Source organism: Citrus sinensis, chromosome 1, assembly GCF_022201045.2.
Source record: "Citrus sinensis cultivar Valencia sweet orange chromosome 1, DVS_A1.0, whole genome shotgun sequence".
Lineage (NCBI taxonomy): Eukaryota > Viridiplantae > Streptophyta > Magnoliopsida > Sapindales > Rutaceae > Citrus > Citrus sinensis.
In genome coordinates, this window is record NC_068556.1 from 21,136,746 (window position 1) to 21,157,937 (window position 21,192).

The 21,192-nt window shown below is 32.1% G+C and overlaps 2 protein-coding genes across 2 annotated transcripts; both read left to right on the top strand.

Moving 5' to 3' along the window:
* The first annotated feature begins 338 nt into the window (after positions 1-338).
* Positions 339-2,233, top strand: LOC102612013 (FCS-Like Zinc finger 8). Its single transcript, XM_052444347.1, has 4 exons — positions 339-344; positions 436-511; positions 601-1,402; positions 1,815-2,233. Exons 1-4 carry the CDS (start codon positions 339-341, stop codon positions 1,915-1,917), a joined length of 987 nt encoding a protein of 328 aa, XP_052300307.1. The 3' UTR covers positions 1,918-2,233.
* Positions 2,234-6,114: 3,881 nt separating this feature from the next.
* On the top strand, positions 6,115-10,300 carry LOC102611726 (folate-biopterin transporter 1, chloroplastic). The gene is made up of 9 exons (XM_006489351.4): positions 6,115-6,436; positions 7,150-7,385; positions 7,735-7,799; positions 7,903-8,065; positions 8,395-8,543; positions 8,631-8,885; positions 9,015-9,183; positions 9,267-9,359; positions 9,753-10,300. Exons 1-9 carry the CDS (start codon positions 6,166-6,168, stop codon positions 10,050-10,052), a joined length of 1,701 nt encoding a protein of 566 aa, XP_006489414.2. The 5' UTR covers positions 6,115-6,165; the 3' UTR covers positions 10,053-10,300.
* Positions 10,301-21,192: the final 10,892 nt, after the last annotated feature.

Sequence of the window (21,192 nt, forward strand, 5' to 3'; positions counted from 1 at the left end):
CACTATTCATCAAGTCATGTTTTGTTTTTGTTATTATGTTAAGTGAGTTTTGTTCGTTTGTTTGCATATAAGCCTTTGAATCTTTATGGTGAAAAGCATTTTAGCGGAAAGGGCCAAAACAGAGAGGGTCTTTAGTTCTGTTGTCTTTGCTGATGCATTTGGCACGTCTGGTCTCTTGATCATGACTCGTGCGTCTCGGTTCTGTAACTTGATCGGTGATCATTGATTCTTTCTGAGAAATTTTGGGAAGAAAGTGCGATAAAGTCGGGGAAAAAAGTAAAAGGCTTTTCCAGTTCTGATACTTTCCTTGGTTTAACTTACCTCGGTCTGTTTACAAAATGGAGGTTACAGAACTATAGCAGAGTCACAAGGAGAGCAAAAGTGTAGCCTCAATGGATCCTATTTTCGGTTCTATGTTTTTTGGCCTTTCCATAGACAGCTGTTTTGACTGTACGTTCACCCATTTGTATCTATAAGCCCTATTTAAAACCAAAAAAGAAAACTCTTTCAGGTAATTAGATTAAGTATCTTCCTCTGTTTCTCTCTATTATACAGATTTCCGATTTTTGAATCAATATTTTTTTTTCCACTGTCTTGCAGTTTACAAGCAAGTGTTAATGGCTGAAAATGGGTCCCTTGCGTCTCCAAGCTCAGACAAGATCAACAGGAAGCCAACTTCATTTCCAAGATTATTCACTGGATTAACAACCTTAAAGGGTTTCGCTGAAACTGAGGTTTCTGTGATGAGCCCAACTTCAATTCTTGATATTAGCAAGCCATTTTCAATCCTCAAGAACCCCTTTTGGTCTGAATTAACAAATAATACGCAACACTCACCCAAGACCCCAGAACCTGAAACCAGGCACAAATTGGAGTCCAAAGGAGGGATAGGTTGCCTTGGCATTGTTGATGTTCTCAAAGATGAAATTCAAGACCCCAAAAAACCAAAAACTGAAACAAGGATGGTGCTTTTTGGATCACAGCTAAAAATCCAAATCCCTCCTCTTGTTTCCTCTGTTCTTTCCCCACAAGATTCTCCTAAATCCCCAGCTGAGTTTGGTATCAAAACAAGAAACCAATTGGGTAGTTCATTTTCCTCTGTGACACCAAGCAATTCTCCTCAGGTTTTCACGGGCTGCCTCTCGGCCACTGAGATGGAACTCTCTGAGGACTACACTTGTGTCATTTCTCATGGCCCCAATCCCAAAACCACTCATATTTTTGATAATTGCATTGTTGAGAGCTGCTGCGGCGTAGCTGGTTTCTCTTCCTTGAGAAAGGAAAGTAAAGAGTTCATGTCTAAATCTGATGACCGGTTTAGTTACCCATCTGAGAGCTTCCTCAGCTTTTGTTACAATTGCAAGAAGAATCTTGGCCCTGGAAAGGACATTTACATGTACAGGTCTGTTTAAGATTTCAAGTGTCCTTTTTTGGCATTTCATTTTTTTTTTTTTTGGGGTTGGCTTTCTTTTGATCTTACTTATGAGAAATTATAGAAGTCAGTGCTAATGATCTCACTCTTTAGTCTCTTATATTGGTAACTTTTCCAATAAAAGAACATTAGTATTCACCCAAGTTAGTGCAGTACATCTTTGCAATTCAACTTGAAGTATTTTTTGGCTCTGTTTTCTTTTGCCCAGGCTCCTTTTATGCTGTTTCTCAATTTGGCACAACTGATTATACCCCACGATTGTTTTAAGTGATGTTTATCAAACATTCGTCAACTTTTACCTTCATCTGTAGCTTTTGTATCACAACGCCATAATATCAGACGGAGAGTTAATGTGATCGCCGTTGATTCTGATCTTTTGCAGGGGAGAGAAAGCATTTTGCAGCCAAGAATGCAGATTCCAGGAGATGATGTTAGAAGAGGAGGGAATTGACAAATTGGACCCTGATGATGTTTATAGCACTTGATCTTCATAGTCACCAACTTTGTTTCAAGTATCAAAAAAATAAACACAAGGGGGTAAGTAACCATTTGAATCCTAAACTCAATGCATCATCTAAGGCCAAAAGCATCTGAATTAAGGTGGATTTGTATATTGAATATCCTGGACAATTGAATCTGGTTATGTCTTTTTTTTTTTTGGCTCCTCCCTTGTTAATTTTGATTTTGTTAAAGTGATTCATAATTTAGATATTGGTGTTGGGTAAATGTCCAAAGTTTTTGTCTTTCAAAGTTGATGTAGGAGTACTATGACTTAAAGCTTACATTATCTTTTTATTTTAATTTTGTTGCACCAAGTCACCTTATTATATTAAAAATCACATCAAACAATAATATAGGACCAATGGCCTCAAGTGAAGCAGATTCTTTTCTTTTCAGTTTCTATTTTCTAATGTATGTTTCTCTTTCTTCATATCTAATCATATTCGCTCATATTTGTCAAGCTTTATCGAGCAGTTCGTGGAGTAAGTTCAGTTTCTTTAATAGCACACTGACGCAAGAGTGATTATTTTAATTTTAAGAAGGGAACAGATTAGTGAATCATTCAAGGGTGTAATTATTATGTATCAATTTTAAATTATTGACAAATCAATTCAAGCAACATTATAATAAGATAACACATCAGTCGTAAACCAAACTTATCATAGAGATGCCCACCCAACTTTCATTTCTCCCAACAAAAGGTTAAATTCTAGGGAAAAAAAAAAAGAAAGGAATCAATCAAGTTGCTGTTAAAGCAGGTACTGTTACATCTTTCTTTTTTATTCCGTCGTACAAACAAGATATGAATGAAATTAGGCCAACATAACAATTTTCCTTTTCCCCTTTTTATTTTCCCAGTGAAAAGGAAGAGAAAGATGAATTCAGCTTTCAGCAATCACGGACATGACCACGATTTTGATTATATTAATCCTTATAGATTAACTTTTAGTTATGGCTTTACGCCTCCAACTTTACCCATTTGATGTTTTATCCCAAATTTACATACTTTTAGGCACTGGATTTTTAAAAACTTTTCCCTTAATAAGGCCATAACTTTTAGGTCCTATATTTGCAAACATAATTCATTACATATTTTTAGATAGAATTTCGTTAAAACAAATACGAATACAACACATATTCTAAATTAACACGGTGCATATCAAGATCGTTGTTGAATATTTATTATGATAAGCTAATTGGTTGAATTATTTTGAGCTTACTGAAGACTAAGGAGAATGACATTAGTCCGTTACATTTAAGATATCGTTATAAAGCATTGGACTTTTAAAACTTACCATTATAAGACTATAACTTTTAGATCCTATATTTGCAAACATAAGTCATTACATATTATTAGGTAAAATTTCATTAAAACAAACACGAATACAACACATATTCTAATTCAACCGGTGCATATCAATATCGTTGTTGAATGTTTATTATAATAAGCAACTGGTTGAATTGTTTTGACCTTACTGAAGACCAAAGAGAATGACGCTGCAATTAAGATATGGTTACGAAATATCTCCATTAACATTTGATGTGCACCTAATAAATTAGAGCTTCATAAAAAATAACTCATAGATGAGCTCTTTTTGGATAGCCCTACTCCACCATAAATTCAGCTATTCCAACTGTTTTAAACACAAACTTTCTGCAAAAATCCATCTTTTGTAGCTTAAAAATCTTCCAAATCTATAGTCTAGAAACTTTGGATCTACAAGAAAACTGAACAATCTTACACATAACTTACAGAAAGAAAATGAGAGCATTCAACTAGAGTGCATGCATTAACTGATCCAAAAAGTTTTCGCGACAAATTAAAGGCACAAAGGGTTCCTAAATGCTGAGTCCTGCCTTTAAGCGGCCTCCTCGAAGTCCCGCAGCCGTCTATTCGTGGTCAAGTGAGGGACGAATTCTTTGCCAGCGGCCAATGAAGAAACTTCACATGCCACCAAATCTTGGACCATTTGCCTCTCGTTTCATTTTATTTTATTTTTCTCCAGCTGTTATTCAAAAATTTGGGATGTGATTGGTTAATTTTCATACAAACATAATATCATTAGCATCACAATCGGGGCCGGCGGAGACTTGTTTAATAATGTAGGGGTCCTTTGCGATGTGATTGGTTAATTTTCATCAGTAGTGAGATCTTGTTCATCGCCAATGTTGACTATTGATTAATTATTGATTGCATTTTGAATGACTTAGAGAAGCGTCAAGCGAAAGAGATTTACAGGTAGTAATCAATATCATGACAATTACTGCTAAATTTCCATAATTTCATATTGATTATGGGGTTTTGATAAACTACCCATCTGGAAATTAACATCTTTAAAAATATTATGGAAATTTAGCAGTAATCGTCATGATTTTAGTTTATGGTTGTCTATAATCACATCCTCTCGTATTTCTAATGTCGTGAGTTTGTATTTTGTGCAGAGCTCATATATAATTTTGTTATTAATTAAAGTTAGAACGTTAAAAACTTAAAGTCATAAAATATTAGGTCACAACTCACAAGTTTCATATTTCTTCTCGTTAGGTTACAACTCACATTTGGACAACGATATTGAGTTGGTATCGCTACAAATTTCACTGCAATGATTTAGATTATTAATTCCTTGTTGAAAGTTAGAGAGAACAGAACTTACCATTAGAATTATGTTGTGTATTTTTTGTCAAATTATATCTTTTCGATAGCTTAATCAGAAAATAAAAAATATAAAATGGAAAGTCGATTAAAAAAATTTTAAAAATGAAACAACTAATTTATTTGCAAAAATAATACAAATTATCATTTAGATAAAGCAGTGTGACATAATATTGTTGTCAAAGTATTGTTTCTTATCAATTCAGTACTTGTCATGTGAATATACATATTATTATAATTGGTTGAAATGTATGCGTGGTACAAAAATGAATAGAAAAAGAATAATGCTCTAAGAGCACCCTAGATTTTTTTCGTCAAAATAGACGTATTGTAGTTTAATCAAATAAATCATGTTATATACTAGTGGCAAAGCTAGCAATATTTTTCTAGATGGACTGATTTTTTTTTTTTTTTTGTTTCAATAGAAGTGCTTTCCTCTTCTAAGACCCATTAAGTCCCCTTACTTGGTGTATCTTTAATTTCCTATGAAATTATTAAATTTAGATATGATGAAATATAATAAAAAATATGTTAAACGCTAAAAAATAAAAAGACATACAAAATATTATTTAATTATAAAATTACCTCTTTTTATTGGAATTTGTATTTGCGCTTTGATTTTAATTTTGAAAGTCCAAACTTTGACAGGAAGATATTAGAAGATGAGAGCTTGAAGTTGATATAGGATAAATTCTAAAAAGAATTTAATAATAGTTGAAAAGGTTGTGTAACTAATTAATATAAAAAAACATTATATAGGTATCAATAAGGATAATTTCGTAACTAAATAAATTCTTTTTTAGAGGGTTAGGTCTCTATGAGCTACGTCTCTAATTATGCCTATGAAAAATGAATGATAATTTTTAGAATAAATGTATATAATAAGATTTTTTTTCGGTTAAATTTTTAAGAAAATGTGGTGTGCCATAATTTGTAGGGGTGAGGAAAAATTCTCAAACCAAAATCCAACTAATTAGTTTAGTTTTGAGAATAGGCTCACGGAGTCACGGTCAATTCTCCACTTAGGATAGTTTTTGAAAATAAATAATGTTATATTTACTAAGTTTGAATACTTAATTGGAATACGCACTGATATGCCACCAATCATTTAATGTTATGTGTATAATGTTAGTTGATTTTATTATTAATTTATTATTTTTACAATTCACTCACACATAAGATGCTATATCATTAAGTATTCTATTGAGTATCTAAAGTAAGTAATTACTTTGATAAAAAAATAGAACTAAAATAAAAGAAAATATTATAAAATTTAAAAATTGAATTGAATCCATTCGGTTCCCCCATAACGGTTTGAGTCATGATCGGATTCTGAACTGATTTTATGGGGCATTTGTGGGGTCCCCTGAACTGGACTCTCTTCTTGATTGGGCCTTTAAGCTTTCACAACAGCCCATTTGCTGATCCATAGCATCTTCTGGATCCTCTTAGCTGTCTATTACATGTCCCCTTTTTTTTATCAAATTTAAGGAAAAAAAAGATCATTAAAAACACCCACTTAACAGGGACATTTACGTCATTTGACGCAACAACGGTCCATCTAAAACTGAAGTACATCATGCCTCTTAAAGAAAATATTAAAATGTCTTCCTTAGCATTTTCAACAATCTCAATCTTACCCTCGCAAAATGAAATTTTCTCATTGACCTCCCTCTCTTCTCCTCTCCTCTCTCGGATCCACAGGCGACCACTCACTCACATCGCCGGAGCACGACGTTCATATCGCCGCAAACCGTTCAAGAAAAAGGACATGTCAGTTGCCGTTCCGATTACGGCACCCTCCCTTCGACGAGATAAAAGCGAAAAGTCGCTTCTCGATTACGAGAGTGGTACGTTTGTGGTCTCTCTTCACTGCCGGTTATTTTCATTTATTTTACGCGTGTAATTTTGGAATTTGAAGCATGATTAGCAGATTTGTAGAAATTTAGGAAGATAATGTTGGTTTACTGGTGTTAATTAAGAAAAAATTAAATTTAGGTGCATTCGTCGAACCTTTAGTTCAGAGAAATTGAATAGATTATAACTACGCTCACAATCCTCATCCTCTAGCATGGGATCATCATAGGGCTTGCTGATCACACTGATTGCTAATATTTAAGTTATTTGATAATTATATTAGAGTTTTTTCGCTGCTTATGAAAAATGATTCGCTATTTGACAACAGTAACTTTAAATCTGTCAGAAGCTGGTATCATCTGTAGAGCAAGATTTGAGGAATATGATGCAGTTTTCAGGTCTTATTTGTCTAGTAGGAATTATGTTTTCAGGCCTTATTTGTCCGGTATTCATGCATCATCGAAGCCATTAAGGAGACGTGAAGAAATGTTGTACGAATTAATAGCTTGTTACTCTATTCTTTTGTTTGACTATAGGCACTTCAGGCTCAGTGTGCATGTGTTTCAATGCAAGTATACTATGGAAATTTAAGTGTTTGTGGGACAGTGCAACATGAGAACATCTTCTATCTTGCTCTCCCTCTTCTTCACTCCCTCCCCTTCCCTTGTGCTCAACTTCTCACACTGTTTATACATGTTTGATCCAGGTGCTGGAAAAGGGGACATGTTAACAAGAGATACTGAAGGAGAAATGAGCACTCCTAGCAAATCTAGTCCGCATGAAAGTAGATATCTTAGTAATGGAGCCAAATTCTTTGGGGTTGATTTGTCTCCAGATAATTTTGCAGTTGCTATGGTATATTTTGTGCAAGGTGTTTTAGGTCTTGCAAGGCTTGCTGTAAACTTTTACTTGAAAGATGATCTGCATTTAGATCCCGCAGAGGTATGCTTCCTTAATTTTCCTTTTTCTGCTAATTATGAGAGAGATCATGGTGTTTATTTGGTTGCATCCCTTATGCAAAATTTTTGTAGAAAGTTCTTATGTGATCCTTTTTTTAAAATCATGCTATGCATCAAATGAAGGCGATGTACATTATTCCTTACATTATGGGTCAATTTAGCAGTTTTCCAGAAATCTATGTCAAATTAATTGCGCGCGCGCACACACACACATGTATGTATGTAGGTAGGTATGTATGTACACACACACATATATATACATATATATATGAATGTATATATGAATTTATCTTAATTTCTTTGGGACTGACAAATTATATGTGTTTGACTAGACAGCTGTGATATCTGGTTTTTCTTCATTACCTTGGCTTATTAAACCTCTTTATGGGTTCATTAGGTATGTATTCAATCACAATACGTGTACCATTCTTCCTTCAGCTTACTTGGGAGGTACCTTTTGGTTGTTGGATTTCCTTCTGAATAATTGTTTGGCTATTCAGTGATTCTCTCCCACTTTTTGGGTACCGGAGGAGATCATACTTGGTTCTATCAGGGCTACTTGGTGCACTCTCATGGAGTTTGATGGCAACTATTGTTGAGAGCAAATATAGTGCTGCCTTGAGCATACTTCTTGGTTCTCTTTCCGTTGCCTTCTCAGATGTTGTAAGTTTCTTCTGCTTCATGAATATAGAATTTGCTTAGCCATGGATGTTAATCATTCTATTGGATGAATAGTTCTTCGATAAACCTTTGTTGATGTAATTTTTATATTTCAAGTCTTATACCTTTGGATATTAGTGATCTAATTCAAGGTGGTAGGATGTTAATTGTTGCTATGGATGGTTAACTGTTTTAGAAGCTTTTGATTGTAATTTTGCATTTCAAATTGCTAGGTTTTTGAGCGGGGAAACAAATCTGTATTAATTAGTTTCATTCTTATCAGTTTGGAGTCCTAATTCTTGAATCATGGCATGAACTGATATTTGGTGTAGGTTGTAGATTCCATGGTTGTGGAAAGGGCTCGTGGTGAGTCACAAAGTGTATCAGGATCTCTTCAGTCATTATGTTGGGGATCATCTGCTTTTGGTGGAATAGTGAGCTCATACTTTAGTGGTTCAATGGTAGATGCTTATGGTGTAAGGTACCAAGGTGGTTGATTGAGACTGTAATTTTCCATGTCTGGTTTTATTTCACATTCTTTTCTTTGGTGACATTTATAATGTGACAGGTTTGTTTTTGGTGTCACGGCACTGCTACCACTGATAACATCAGGAGTTGCTGTTCTTGTAAAAGAACAACAAGTGCTTGGTCCATCAAGGAGGCAGAACCTTCCTCTGGGAGATCCTAGCTTTTTTGAAAGCTCAAAACAGAACATGTTTCAGTTGTGGGAGGCTGTGAAGCAGCCTAACGTGTTTCTTCCAACTTTATTTGTTTTCCTGTGGCAGGCAACTCCACACTCAGACTCTGCCATGTTTTATTTCACGTACGTGCAGTTCATGTGTACATAAACTTTATTTACTCCACTTTCGTTTATGATAGCTATGAATTCTTCTCACTTTAATAATGGTACTAGACATCCCAAATTTGTGACAAATTCATTTGTTGGCTTCAGCACGAATGAACTTGGTTTCACCCCAGAGTTTCTAGGACGTGTCAAGTTTGTTACCTCGGTGGCTTCATTGCTTGGTGTTGGACTGTATAATGGATTTCTGAAAAATGTTCCGCTACGAAAGATTTTTCTTGCAAACACCATTTTTGGTACAGCTCTTGGGATGACTCAGGTTTGTATCTGTTGACATTCCACAAGGCTTTTGTACTTATTTTACTTCTTCAGACTTCATAATTATTGCTTTTACTTTGATAGGTTTTCCTTGTTACTGGATTAAATCGGAAGTTTGGGATAAGTGATGAGTGGTTTGCAATTGGAGATTCTTTGATACTAACAGTTCTTAGTCAGGTAGTGCAATCTTTTTCCACCATGCAATAGCTCATTTGTAATTAAGCATCATGATTTTGGATTCATTTGTGCATACATCATTTTGAGGCAAAAGTGTTCGAAACTGGATAGTACAAGACTTTTGGGGAAGAGCTTGTAAGTGATTCTTTGCTCAAAGCTAGTATTTTTCTTAGAAGAAACAAAGAAGCCATTTTTAATCAATTTTTACCAGCCGGGGGGAAAAAAAAGTTAGATATGCCGAATGCAAGCCTGCTTTTCATGAATCTGATGTAAAACACATGCATGTAAACAGCTTTGTTCTTCCTTGGTGCTAATTTCACTGCTCATATAGTTTGCTTCTGTTTTTGCACAAAATCACTTTATACAATATTAACTCTTTGAGTTTCAATGTAGGCTTCTTTCATGCCTGTGCTTGTGCTAGCAGCAAGACTATGTCCAGAAGGCATGGAAGCGACACTTTTTGCAACCCTCATGTCCATATCAAATGGAGGTAGCGTTCTTGGGGGCCTTTTAGGTGCTGGTTTGACACAGCTCTTTGGCGTCACCAAGGACAGTTTTGATAACTTGGCGACTTTGATAATTCTATGCAACCTCAGTTCATTGTTGCCGTTACCTCTCATTGGCCTGCTTCCCCAGGACAGTCCAGATTCCACTTCGAAGGAGAGTGAGGATATTGAGATGAAATCTAATTGAAATCATAGGCATCACCAGTCTGTGATTTATTTAAAATTTTTTACTTTTTTGTCGGTTAATGTTTACAAACTTAAAAAATACAACACGCGGGGAGAGGGAAAGTCGTAAATGCTGGGGGTATGATGATTCGTCGAAATAACAGTGTTTTTGGGGCTGACATTGAAATTGTTCAAACCCACTATTTACACACGGGGATAAGCCCATTTTCCTGGATAAATTATAGAATAATTTTGATATATTATAATCAATTAATGCATACATGATATATGTGGTTAAATTTAATATAATTATTATTTAATAATTTTTTAAAATAAATATTTATGTCATAAAATTATTTATTTATTGTAGGATATAATATCTCTAATATATTTTAAAAATTTTCCTCAATTTAGATTCTGACAAATCAGTTTACTGTTATTTCCGTTCGTCTTTTTTTTTTTTTTAATTTGTTTGGGGAACTCGCGATATTTTTTCATAAACCTTGCCGTGGGCTCCCACAGTTTTTTGTATTGGACAAAACAGCAGCCCGATTCCCATGTGAGCAATTAGCGGCGCTGTTTTATTGAAACGCGGGCAGGTGTATCCAATAGGAAATATGTAGTCAAAAGGAAAAAAAAAAAGAAATGAAATATTTTCCATCCACTACGTAGGTGGCTGTTGTGGCAAATTTTGGATTTTCTCCTTTTCAATGGTTTATGGAGATCAATATTTGATAGTTTATTTATTATTAATGTTTAAAGTTTGATAATTACGAGCTAAAAACATATTCACAACCAGTTAACCTAAATTCATGAACGAATCTTTTTATAAAAAGCCTAACCCTGTTTAGATGAACCCTCAGTTAATGAATTTTTTACCTAATACGTATATGAATTATGAATATTGAGAATAATCTAATTGATTTTAGCCCCTTTTTTTTTCATTTAAAGATCAGATCCACCTCACATCAAACACTCTGTCATTACGAAACATCATAGTTGAAGGTGTAGGAACTTGAACCACGATAAATAAGTTATTTATCAATAAAATTAAATTATTAAACCTTGTACTCTTATCTCATGGTTGACCGACTCACATGCCTATCGCTGGCTACTCTGAGACCAAATGTGAAATGCTGAGAATGTAAGGACATCATTTTCCCATTTATCCTCAATTCCTCATGTGTTTCACTTTCAGATTTGAGGGCTGCCTAAGGAGGGTTATGACTTATGAGAAAGGGACAGCCATGCATGGCTCAACAATCGTCAGCCTCTTTCTCTTCCTCCTCTTCTTTCAAGTTCCAACAATGGCAGGCTGCCAGGCTTGTTGTGCATTGCACGTGGTGGGCCCTTTGAATTATCCATTGCGTTGTCATATCCCTCTCCTCTTTTTGTTCTGTCAAATTTCGCCCACTATTGATTGTGGATTCTCTTACTATTTGACAATTTTAAATCAACTTGGCTCATGCCATTGCCGCTCCACCAAAGAAACTACTTCATTTTTCTAAAAAAAATGACACCTAAACATCTAACTAATATACACGTAGACTATTAATATTTAAGGAGTGGACACATAACCCTCTAATCACATTAGTCTTATATTTTGAGATTTATTTATCCATTCTTAAAACGTTGTAATTCACATGTTCATTATGACAAATCTTAAAAGTCATGGTGTCCTTATCCTTTCTTTCTTCCCCCTTCTTCCCCATCTAAATGTGTTTAGTACTGATTGTTAGAATCCTTTAATAAGATCTTACGTACCTTGGCCAAATATTTAAATCAATCTTCTGTTATCGATTTCTGATAAATTTTAATGTTATCATAACATTCTACTATCTTATAAGAGATGTTATATGTATTTTTTTTTTTTACCATAGGTTTCATTAAAATTTCTTACAAATTTATTTTGATAATATTCATAAGGGTATCGTAATGTAAACATTCTTTAAGATTCTACTATGATATTTGTAATTTTGAGTTTGTTTAGGAAAGCCGAGATTTGATATGATCACTGTGTCAATGTGGCGGATTTGTCGAATTCTAGCCGTGGATCCTTGACCATACAGCTGCGTGTGAAATTCGAATCATATGATAGTGGTTAGAGATAAAAAGAATTTGCATTACTGCAAATCAGAAAGTGTTAAATACAAGAAAGCATCATTATTGTTTATATACACGAATTCTACATTTCAAAATCTTAATAATATATATTGCAAGAACGGTTCAAGGAAAAGTTGATAAGCAACAGATCACTTTCTTTTTAATTCCATCATCCAATTATATACTTTTCTATTCACTCATGCATTTGGGTATTGTAAAGCTTGCATATGTTTGTTTCATTAATAACAATTTATAAAAGAAATAATAGTATATGAGTGATTGGGTATTGGCACACTGGATTCTTCATTGTACAGACAGCAAGCAATTAAACAAACATCCTAAAACTTTTAGTATGAGAAAGAAGATGGGAGTTGAAGTAGTTGTTGAGTCTGTAATGATTGAACCTGATTTAATTAAAAAAGGGAAAGATACCAAAATAAAATAATAATAACCAAAATGTCCCACATAATGTGAAACTAGGACATTCAACACAGTTTCACAACCGATAATATGCCAACCCTTTAGCAATCCTAGTCCTTTGATCAACATATATGCAACCAAAATTATTTATAGTTTATTAGAAGCATTCTATATAGTTAAATTGTTAAATATTTATTGTTTCATCTTTATCACTGAAATTAATTAGACACTCAGGCAAAGGAGATTAATAAGAAATTATTATAAATATATAATTAAATGAATTCACTTGACATTTAGATGAATCCTAATTACTTTAATAATCTGTGTAGTAATACTAAATAATCTATTATTAAAAGAACAACTGTGATAATGACAATAATTAAAGCGTATATAGATTTATTATGATCAATAAGAGTTTGTGATTATAATCAATCAACAACTAATTATAAGCACACAAACTTATGAAATAATTAAGCATATAATATGCATGCTTGTTATCTTATGAGAAAGGAAACCAAATTGTTAAGGATATAATACCAGTTGAGTAACTGCAAATGCCAAATGATTGACTGCAATTGGTTTGAAGGTAAGGGCATGTGGGTTGCCATGTGAAGTGCATTAAATTTTTGAACAAACTCAGCCTCCCACTAAATTTTTAACATACTTGCATATGATAATGGAGGAAAAAAACAAGACCCCATGTGAGAATCATTGACCATCAGAACAATGCATATAGAGCTAAAACTTATTTATATTTGAAGTTAATGATTGTGCAGAAGAAGATTAGTGAACTTAATTAATTAAATGATTACACACACACAACCAATTACAACGCAGGTGAATTCAATTAATTTATTTTCTTGCTTTTTACATCTTTGTAAATGGCTTGGCTAGCCTGAATCTTGAGCCAAGTCTAAGCTAATTATTGTGAAGCAATCCTGTATGTCTACACAGAACATATATAATCCATCGTCCAGTAAAAAAAAAAAATTCTCTTAATTCACTTCAATGACATCATCAATTAAAACCCTGCAAATTACGAAAAATAGTCAGTTGGTCTCTTACAATGAAAAAATGTTTGACACTTAATTTTAAGAAGAAAAATACTCCAAAGTTGATTACTTTCGAGTCCAGTAGGGTTAGGAATTAATTTAATTCTCAATAGTTATCATATTTTTAAAGAATGACCTAAAACAGTCATATCATTATTTCTATTAATGCAAGTGCGAGGGTTCTTTCTCTGTCTCTCTCTCTTTCTTTTTCATGCAAATAAGCTGTTAATTCATATGCTTTTATTGTTAATTGAGTACTCACTCTATTAAATTACATTGTTTCATAGTAAATTAAATACTGATTCTACTAAATTATATGACTTAATAATGTATTCGCATTAAAAAAAAAAAAAGAGAGCGTTTGCATGAGAAAATGACTATATATGTATGTGTGTATCCTTAAATTGGAAATGTCAACAGCAGCAAACCTATATATTCTTCTTTTTTATTCATATACAAAATTTTCAAAATATTAATCTTTTGGATCAACTTTTGACCGGCCTCTTCGAAGACATGGATATGAAAGAGCACAGTGGCCATTGGAATTGCCGCACATCTACCGAACAAATTCTCGCGTGTTGGTTCGCGTGACAATGATCAAAGTTTATGTGGTCGATATATACATTGATACTTGGATATATCATAAATATATGTATTTTGTGGGGTTAAAGCTTCAGGGCTGATCAGGCTGAGCAAGAACAAGATTAACCCCACATGATAGGCATGGCCTTCTCTCTCTCTCTCTCTCTCTCTCTCTTCATTAAGGACAATGTTTGAATATGCTGTTTTATGATTTCACATGCTTTGACAATATTTGGGTGGTGACCAATAGGTTCATGTAACCTGTTTTTGGTTCACACAAAGCATGCAACTTGCTAACTTGAATTGGGTTAGTTAATTAATGCTTATATATGTATAGAATAATTTTTTAATTAGGGATTTTTAAATTATTTGATGTAGGATGCCTGTGTATTACAAGCGAGGTATTTTTTGGAGGACATAATTTAGATTATATGTGTCTATTTTCGGCGTATAATATACTATTTCGAAACTTACATTGTTTTACCTTGTGGTCAAACTAAAAATTTCATTTCTTTCATGGTTGTTTATCAGCTTTAAGATATTTTCTTATTTTACCTATTTCTTCTAGAAGTTTATCTTTTTTTTTTAGAATTCAGATTTGAATACTCTTTGTTTTCCTCTTCTTATTTTGATTAGTACAATTTCATTATAAAATAATATTTTAGATTTGTCTATTTTGGTAAATCCACAATATTTAGGGTTATTATATAAAGGGGTCAAAACCCTAACTTTGTCAATTCAGAATTATTCAATAAACTTCTTTAATCAAAAATTTTATTTCAACTATTTTCAACCAGTTTACATTCCGTTTCGTCATTGTTAAAGTAAGAGATAAGTTAAAAGACCAAAAAATAAAAAAACAAAAAACACACACACTATTTCCATCTAATACACTACGTAACAAAGTACACTGTACATTAGAGTATATGTTTTGTTTGTCTTTTACATTATCTCTTACTTTAATAACTTAAGACATCTCTTTTAGGACATCACAAATCCTTCACAAATTTTAATTACAGATTAAAAATTTGTTATGTGTGTGTGTTGTATATGTATACACAAAAATTTTAAAGTTTAAGATTTTACACTAGATCGGCACTATATATATATATATATATAGGAAGAGAGAGTCAGTGAGTGACACATACACACAATTGATCGTGTGAGCGATGTGCTCATCTTATGGTGGGTGATGTCACCACGTAGCAGTATCTTATTACAATACTACGGATCCCACGACATAGCCTCTTAATAAGAGACTCCTACGTCGCGACGTCACTGACGTCATCATTACCCTCTATATATAAACACACACACACATTGCTAATATTTAGCCATGACATTAATTAGGGTTTGAGATAAGATGAGTCGATGAGTACCAAGAGTAGTATATCTGTCTAATCAGCCACATATATGTCTAATTAATTCACTACATACCATTGTTCTAGCAAGGAGTTAAATATTAATTCTACTAGACAACACACCAACTAAATCCCAGCTACTTCTGATTAGACATGTCTCATGAGTCATGCACCAAGCATTAGTAAGACGATGGGGTTAGGGTTCTTCGCTTATTTTAATAATTACCTTAGTTTTAATTTGAAGGTGTTAACATGTGATTATTATTAATAATGTATGATTTTGTTAACTAAATGGTAACAACAGCTCATGCTTCATGCATGAGAGGATCTGAGAAAGGATTTTATTCCAAATACATCTCTTCCTTTGTATATAGGGTAGAAATCTCCATTATCAAGTACAGATTTCGAAGTATGTTTGGCAGACTTATTCTGAATTAATTATGCAATAATTGCAAATCCAAGTTACGTTGAGTGTAACTTGCGCCTTTCACAGCAACAGTACCATTAGTGGGATCGGGTACTGTTGTTGTGAGAGGCCCATAAGTTACACCCAACGTAACTTAGAGACTCCCGTATACGTATACCGCTTTGAGTTTATATGTACTCAGAGTAAGGGCTAGCTCACTTTTACAAAGCAGTTGCTTTGAAAAAGTAAGTGATGCATGATATGACATGCAAAACAGGTTTGTGGATGATATGATCAGATGGGCCATCAAAATTTTGTTTTGGTATATGATTATAGATTCCAACAATGAATTATTGCAGTCATATGTGCTTTCTCTTGCTCTCCTTGTTCAAGCATTTTCTTATGTCCATTTATGTATAAAACGACTAAGAAAAGCCATTTCTTTCATCTTGGTCACTTTTGCTTACTATTAGTGTCCTCTTAATTCAGTAACTTACGAACGAGAGTATAAATATCTCGAGCAGAATAAAGTTTTGGCCAGTACTCTTTCTTTTATTGAATTTTTGTGGTCATATGTATTTTTCCCTTGCATTAAGATTTAAGAACAGTTTAGTTAAATAAAAAATTCTTTTACTAACCATCTTATTCTTGATAATGAATGATTTGCCGTAATGAATTAACATAATCCCTAACTTATTTCAATAAATAAAAATATGTTGCTACCTCAATTATTTGAATCGTCTAGTTGTATCAATAAAAAAATGTCTATATGCTAGTCTCTAACTAGCTACGCTATGAGTAATAGTACCTCTAGGGACATAATATTATCTCACAACATCTTCATCAATAGATTTTCTTGTCAAAGGAGAAGTAAGATTTTGTTTAATAAGGAGTACAAGTTTTTGTCATTCAAGCAAAAAAGTTTACACTAATAATTGATGAATAAAAAATTAAAAGAAACATAAGGATATATAAAAGATCATGTGCATTTGTGCAATAAATCAGTTTATTCTTTGTGTTGGGGACTTCATTAAAGTTTTAGTAATTGATGGATGGGCCAATTTTCTCGAGAGAAAATCTTTTAAAAGATCTTCTAAATCAAGAGTGAGTGGTGTAATTAAAAATAATGATATGTTTATAAAATTGATACATAATTTTTATATTATAAATAATGTATACGTCACTAATTAATAATTATCACGTGTTAGGTAATAATTGATTTTAAGGTTATTATTAGATGCAAAAATACTAGAATACATTAAAAATACTAGAATATATAAGAGGTAATACAATCAACTAATGTATGTATGATATATGTAATTAAATTTAATATAAGTATATAACTACCATTTATATGATAATTTTTCGAAATAAACACATCATGTCATAACATGATTTACTTATCGTATGATTGAGATAATATCTCTAATATATTTTAAAATTTCTCGATGAGATGTATCTCAACTTTATATACATATTATTACTTTTTATGTCATATCAAATGTTACAAATATATCTCAACTTAAGTCTGTCATTACTATGCAATAAATTAAGTTTGTTTTTGCAACCTCTTTGATTCATTAGTTCAAAGTTAATGTAACCATTATTAATTATATATGCTTAGTTAGTTGACTTCTCATAATTGTGCACGTTGAGTAGAAAGAATTCTTTTAATAAAGTACATTAGTAATTACACCAACTCAATAATTAACTTCATTTAAAGAATTAAGGCTAAACATACATTATGAGATCATTCTTGAGTGAAAGCTAATCACGTTGTTTGCTTTCTAAGAAAGAATGGTGCAGATACATCTATTCCCTTTGGTACTACATGTTGCAAGGGTGACAAGAAGTTGATTGCAACTAAAAATATTAATGTAATGGTTTAATAATTTTTCTCAAAATGGACAAAATATTAGAAAAAAGAATTTTAAAAAGTTTCAAAATATAATATGATCACGTAAATGTTGGGGGGGGGGTGTGTTTGTCTATATATATTTCAGATTTTATGAAGACAAAGGTTCACATATAATTATTAATTAGAAAATAGATTAATAATTGGCATATTAAATAAATTTTGTGAATTGAGTGAGCTTGAATTTATAGCATGACTACTTATATTCATCGACTCTTAGAAACTTTAAGTATCTTATTAGAGTAATATTACACATATTAGAACAGCTGCCTTTAGAGTATTTAAGACCCTAGATGAACATTTTTTTGAGGCACACTTTCAGTTAGTAACTTCAATACTTAAAGAAATATAAAACAGGTCAAAATTCATTAAAGATCCTAAAAAAATTTAAAAAACAAATTCTAAAAAATGGTCAAGAAGATATTTTATTACTTCTACTAGAATATTTAGAATAGTAGCACTTAGAAAGTTGAGATAATGAATTGATGATCAAATGATGACTATGAGCTTTGTATTTAAGAAACTAATTTTTTTTTTAAAGCAAGCCAATGAATGCAATAATTTTATTTAATAGAGAAGTGAGAAAGAAATTTTACTAAAAATCAAAAATAAAAATTCTAGCATTAAATAATTATTTTTTTTAGGAAACTAAAAATGTAAAAAAATGATAATTTTTTTTGTTTGAAAGACTAATAATAAATAAATAAATTAAGGGTTAGATAAAATTATTAATTATATCTTCAGCATTGAGGTTATAAAATATATATTTTGTATAGAAAAATGAATATTAATTACAGGATAATTATTGATTAGAGAGCTATCTAAAAATAGGCTTAATTTCTACTATAGGTAACTTCAAAAAATTCATTACTTAAGAGTATTGAAAATACTCAAAAAACAAGACTTTCCTAAAATATATGCCTTAGGCAACCACCTTATTCACTTATTGCTTATACTATTATACTTAAAGACACTCTTATAGAATGACTTATAATAATTATTGTATCATCTCTTTCAAGAAACTTTTATGAACGAAAATTATCAAGTATGTTTATGTGCTTTTAATATATGGACATAAGCAATTGTAAGTGACTAATTGATAACGATAAAAAAAAATTACAAACTCTAATGCACTGCAAAGGGACAAAAAATCCCATTGCAGTTTGTTATTCTTTAGCATTAGTATTAGATAATTCCATCATGTACATTGCAAAGAAATTGATATTACATATTCTCAAATTTATCTCAAAGGATTCATTCTAGATGCAATGGTGCATTAGGGTTTGACTATGGTACTCATGGGATACCATACCTCATCCTTGTAGAGTTGGACCCTTAAAAAAAAATTGTGAAAAATCATCTATCATCATTTGAGATAACTCTTTCAAGATAAGTTTTCAGATATTCACTGTTATTGTTTAAAAAAATGAAGACTTGGCATGCCACCTTATTAAATTTTATATAAATCTTTTAGGATAAGTTTTGAGATATTTGGTATTATTATTCAAAAGATTGCGGATTTTTATTGACCTTTGTGTTCTTACAGTTTCCTTCCACTCATGTCCAAATAATGCAGTTACCAAATCTTAACTCAGATTAGCAAAAAAGCAGCCAATGCTATTCGGACACCTGGCCTAATTAGAGAAGTTTGATATAAATTTAAGTCATCAAGACTAGTAACTACAGATTACAGTGAAGTGAAAGCAACCCTGTGTATCTGGAAGACTGGGATGAAAGTAGCCCTCAACCAACCACGATCATCTTTTTCTGTATCATTCTTCAATAATAGATAGCTTCCCTTTTCATGAATGATGCTAAGACAATATCAGTATCACGTCATGAGAAAAGAAAATAAACAACCATTTTTTTATTTTATTTTAGAAAACGATTGCAGATTAAAAATAGAACAATGCTTTGTTCATGGTGATTTATTTATTAATTTTTTTTCATTTAATTATACAAAAATTTTGATGCATTTGGCTAAAACAACATGCAGCACATACGTGCAAAATTTGACTACAGAACATGAACATACCTTCTCCATTGAAAAAAAAACATGTTTAGTCGTTTAAATCAGGCCAAAAAGTTGTTAAAATTATTGCAAAACACCTTGAAAGCAAGTTCCATATACTATATCCTTGTTGTCAATTTCACTTGTTTTGTCACGTTCGAGTGCTATCAAAGTGTCAAGTGTCCATGTCCACGACTTGTGGGGCAAAAAAATGCTTGTTTTTTCCCATGTAATCAAGCCTTAACTAGATGGAACCATATATTAGCAGCAGCAATTAATTGAGGGGAATACAAATTTTTAGATAGATTTTAACAAATTGCTTAAGACGCCGTTAATAACTATTACATGAAGCAGAAAGCCAGAAAGCACAAAGAGATGATTAAGATTATAACTCTTGCAATTTGATTTAAGAGTAAAACTAAGTAAACATAGCATTATTGATTAATAAAATAGGCAAGCTCAAATATTAATTACATTAAAATCTTAATAATTCAAAATAAAAATAACAAAATAAACAACATTTAAACTAGATAATTAAATGAAAAGATAAAATGACATAAACGTTTATAAAATAACCAAAATGATATATATATATATATATAATTGGCCAAAATCTAAAGCAACTCATGGAAAAAGCACAAGTTTTCTAGATTTCGTTAAGAACTTCAAAACGATATATTAACAATAAAAAAAATTTAACATTGCACGTAAAATTTGGCCATGAATTCGAACTACACTACATGTGACATGTCCTACTACATCATAACCCAATTTCGGCGATATATCGGAACTATGCTATGTATCCTACATCATAGCCCATTGCAAATTTACAGCCATCCGATTAATTATAGGCTGTTGAACCACCCAAGTCTGCTAGGTCAAGAAAGTGTGACAATGATGTTGACTTATTTGCGATTGGAGGTTGATCCACAACATAAAAGTTTAATATATAGATCAATTAATTATTAACATGCACAAAGAATAAGAATAAGCAAGCAAACAAAGCCAAAACTAAAAGCTCCAACTAGAATAACTCAAGCCTGCAGCCATAGCTAATAAGTTTAGCCAAGACTAGCTAGCCAAATTTTTCTCCCACTATACCAACCGAAAGTAACTGTCAATCAAATAAATAAACTACCATAAAATAAGAACAAAACAATACGAATGATAAATGAAAAAAGGGATTTTAAAATTAAAAAATAAAAAAATAAAAAAAAAACCCAAAAAACAAATTGAGTTAATTGGTTTTAAATACTAGAAAGGGACAGGGTTTTGAGGCCCCCCAACAGACCAGCATTGTCTCAAATTCCAC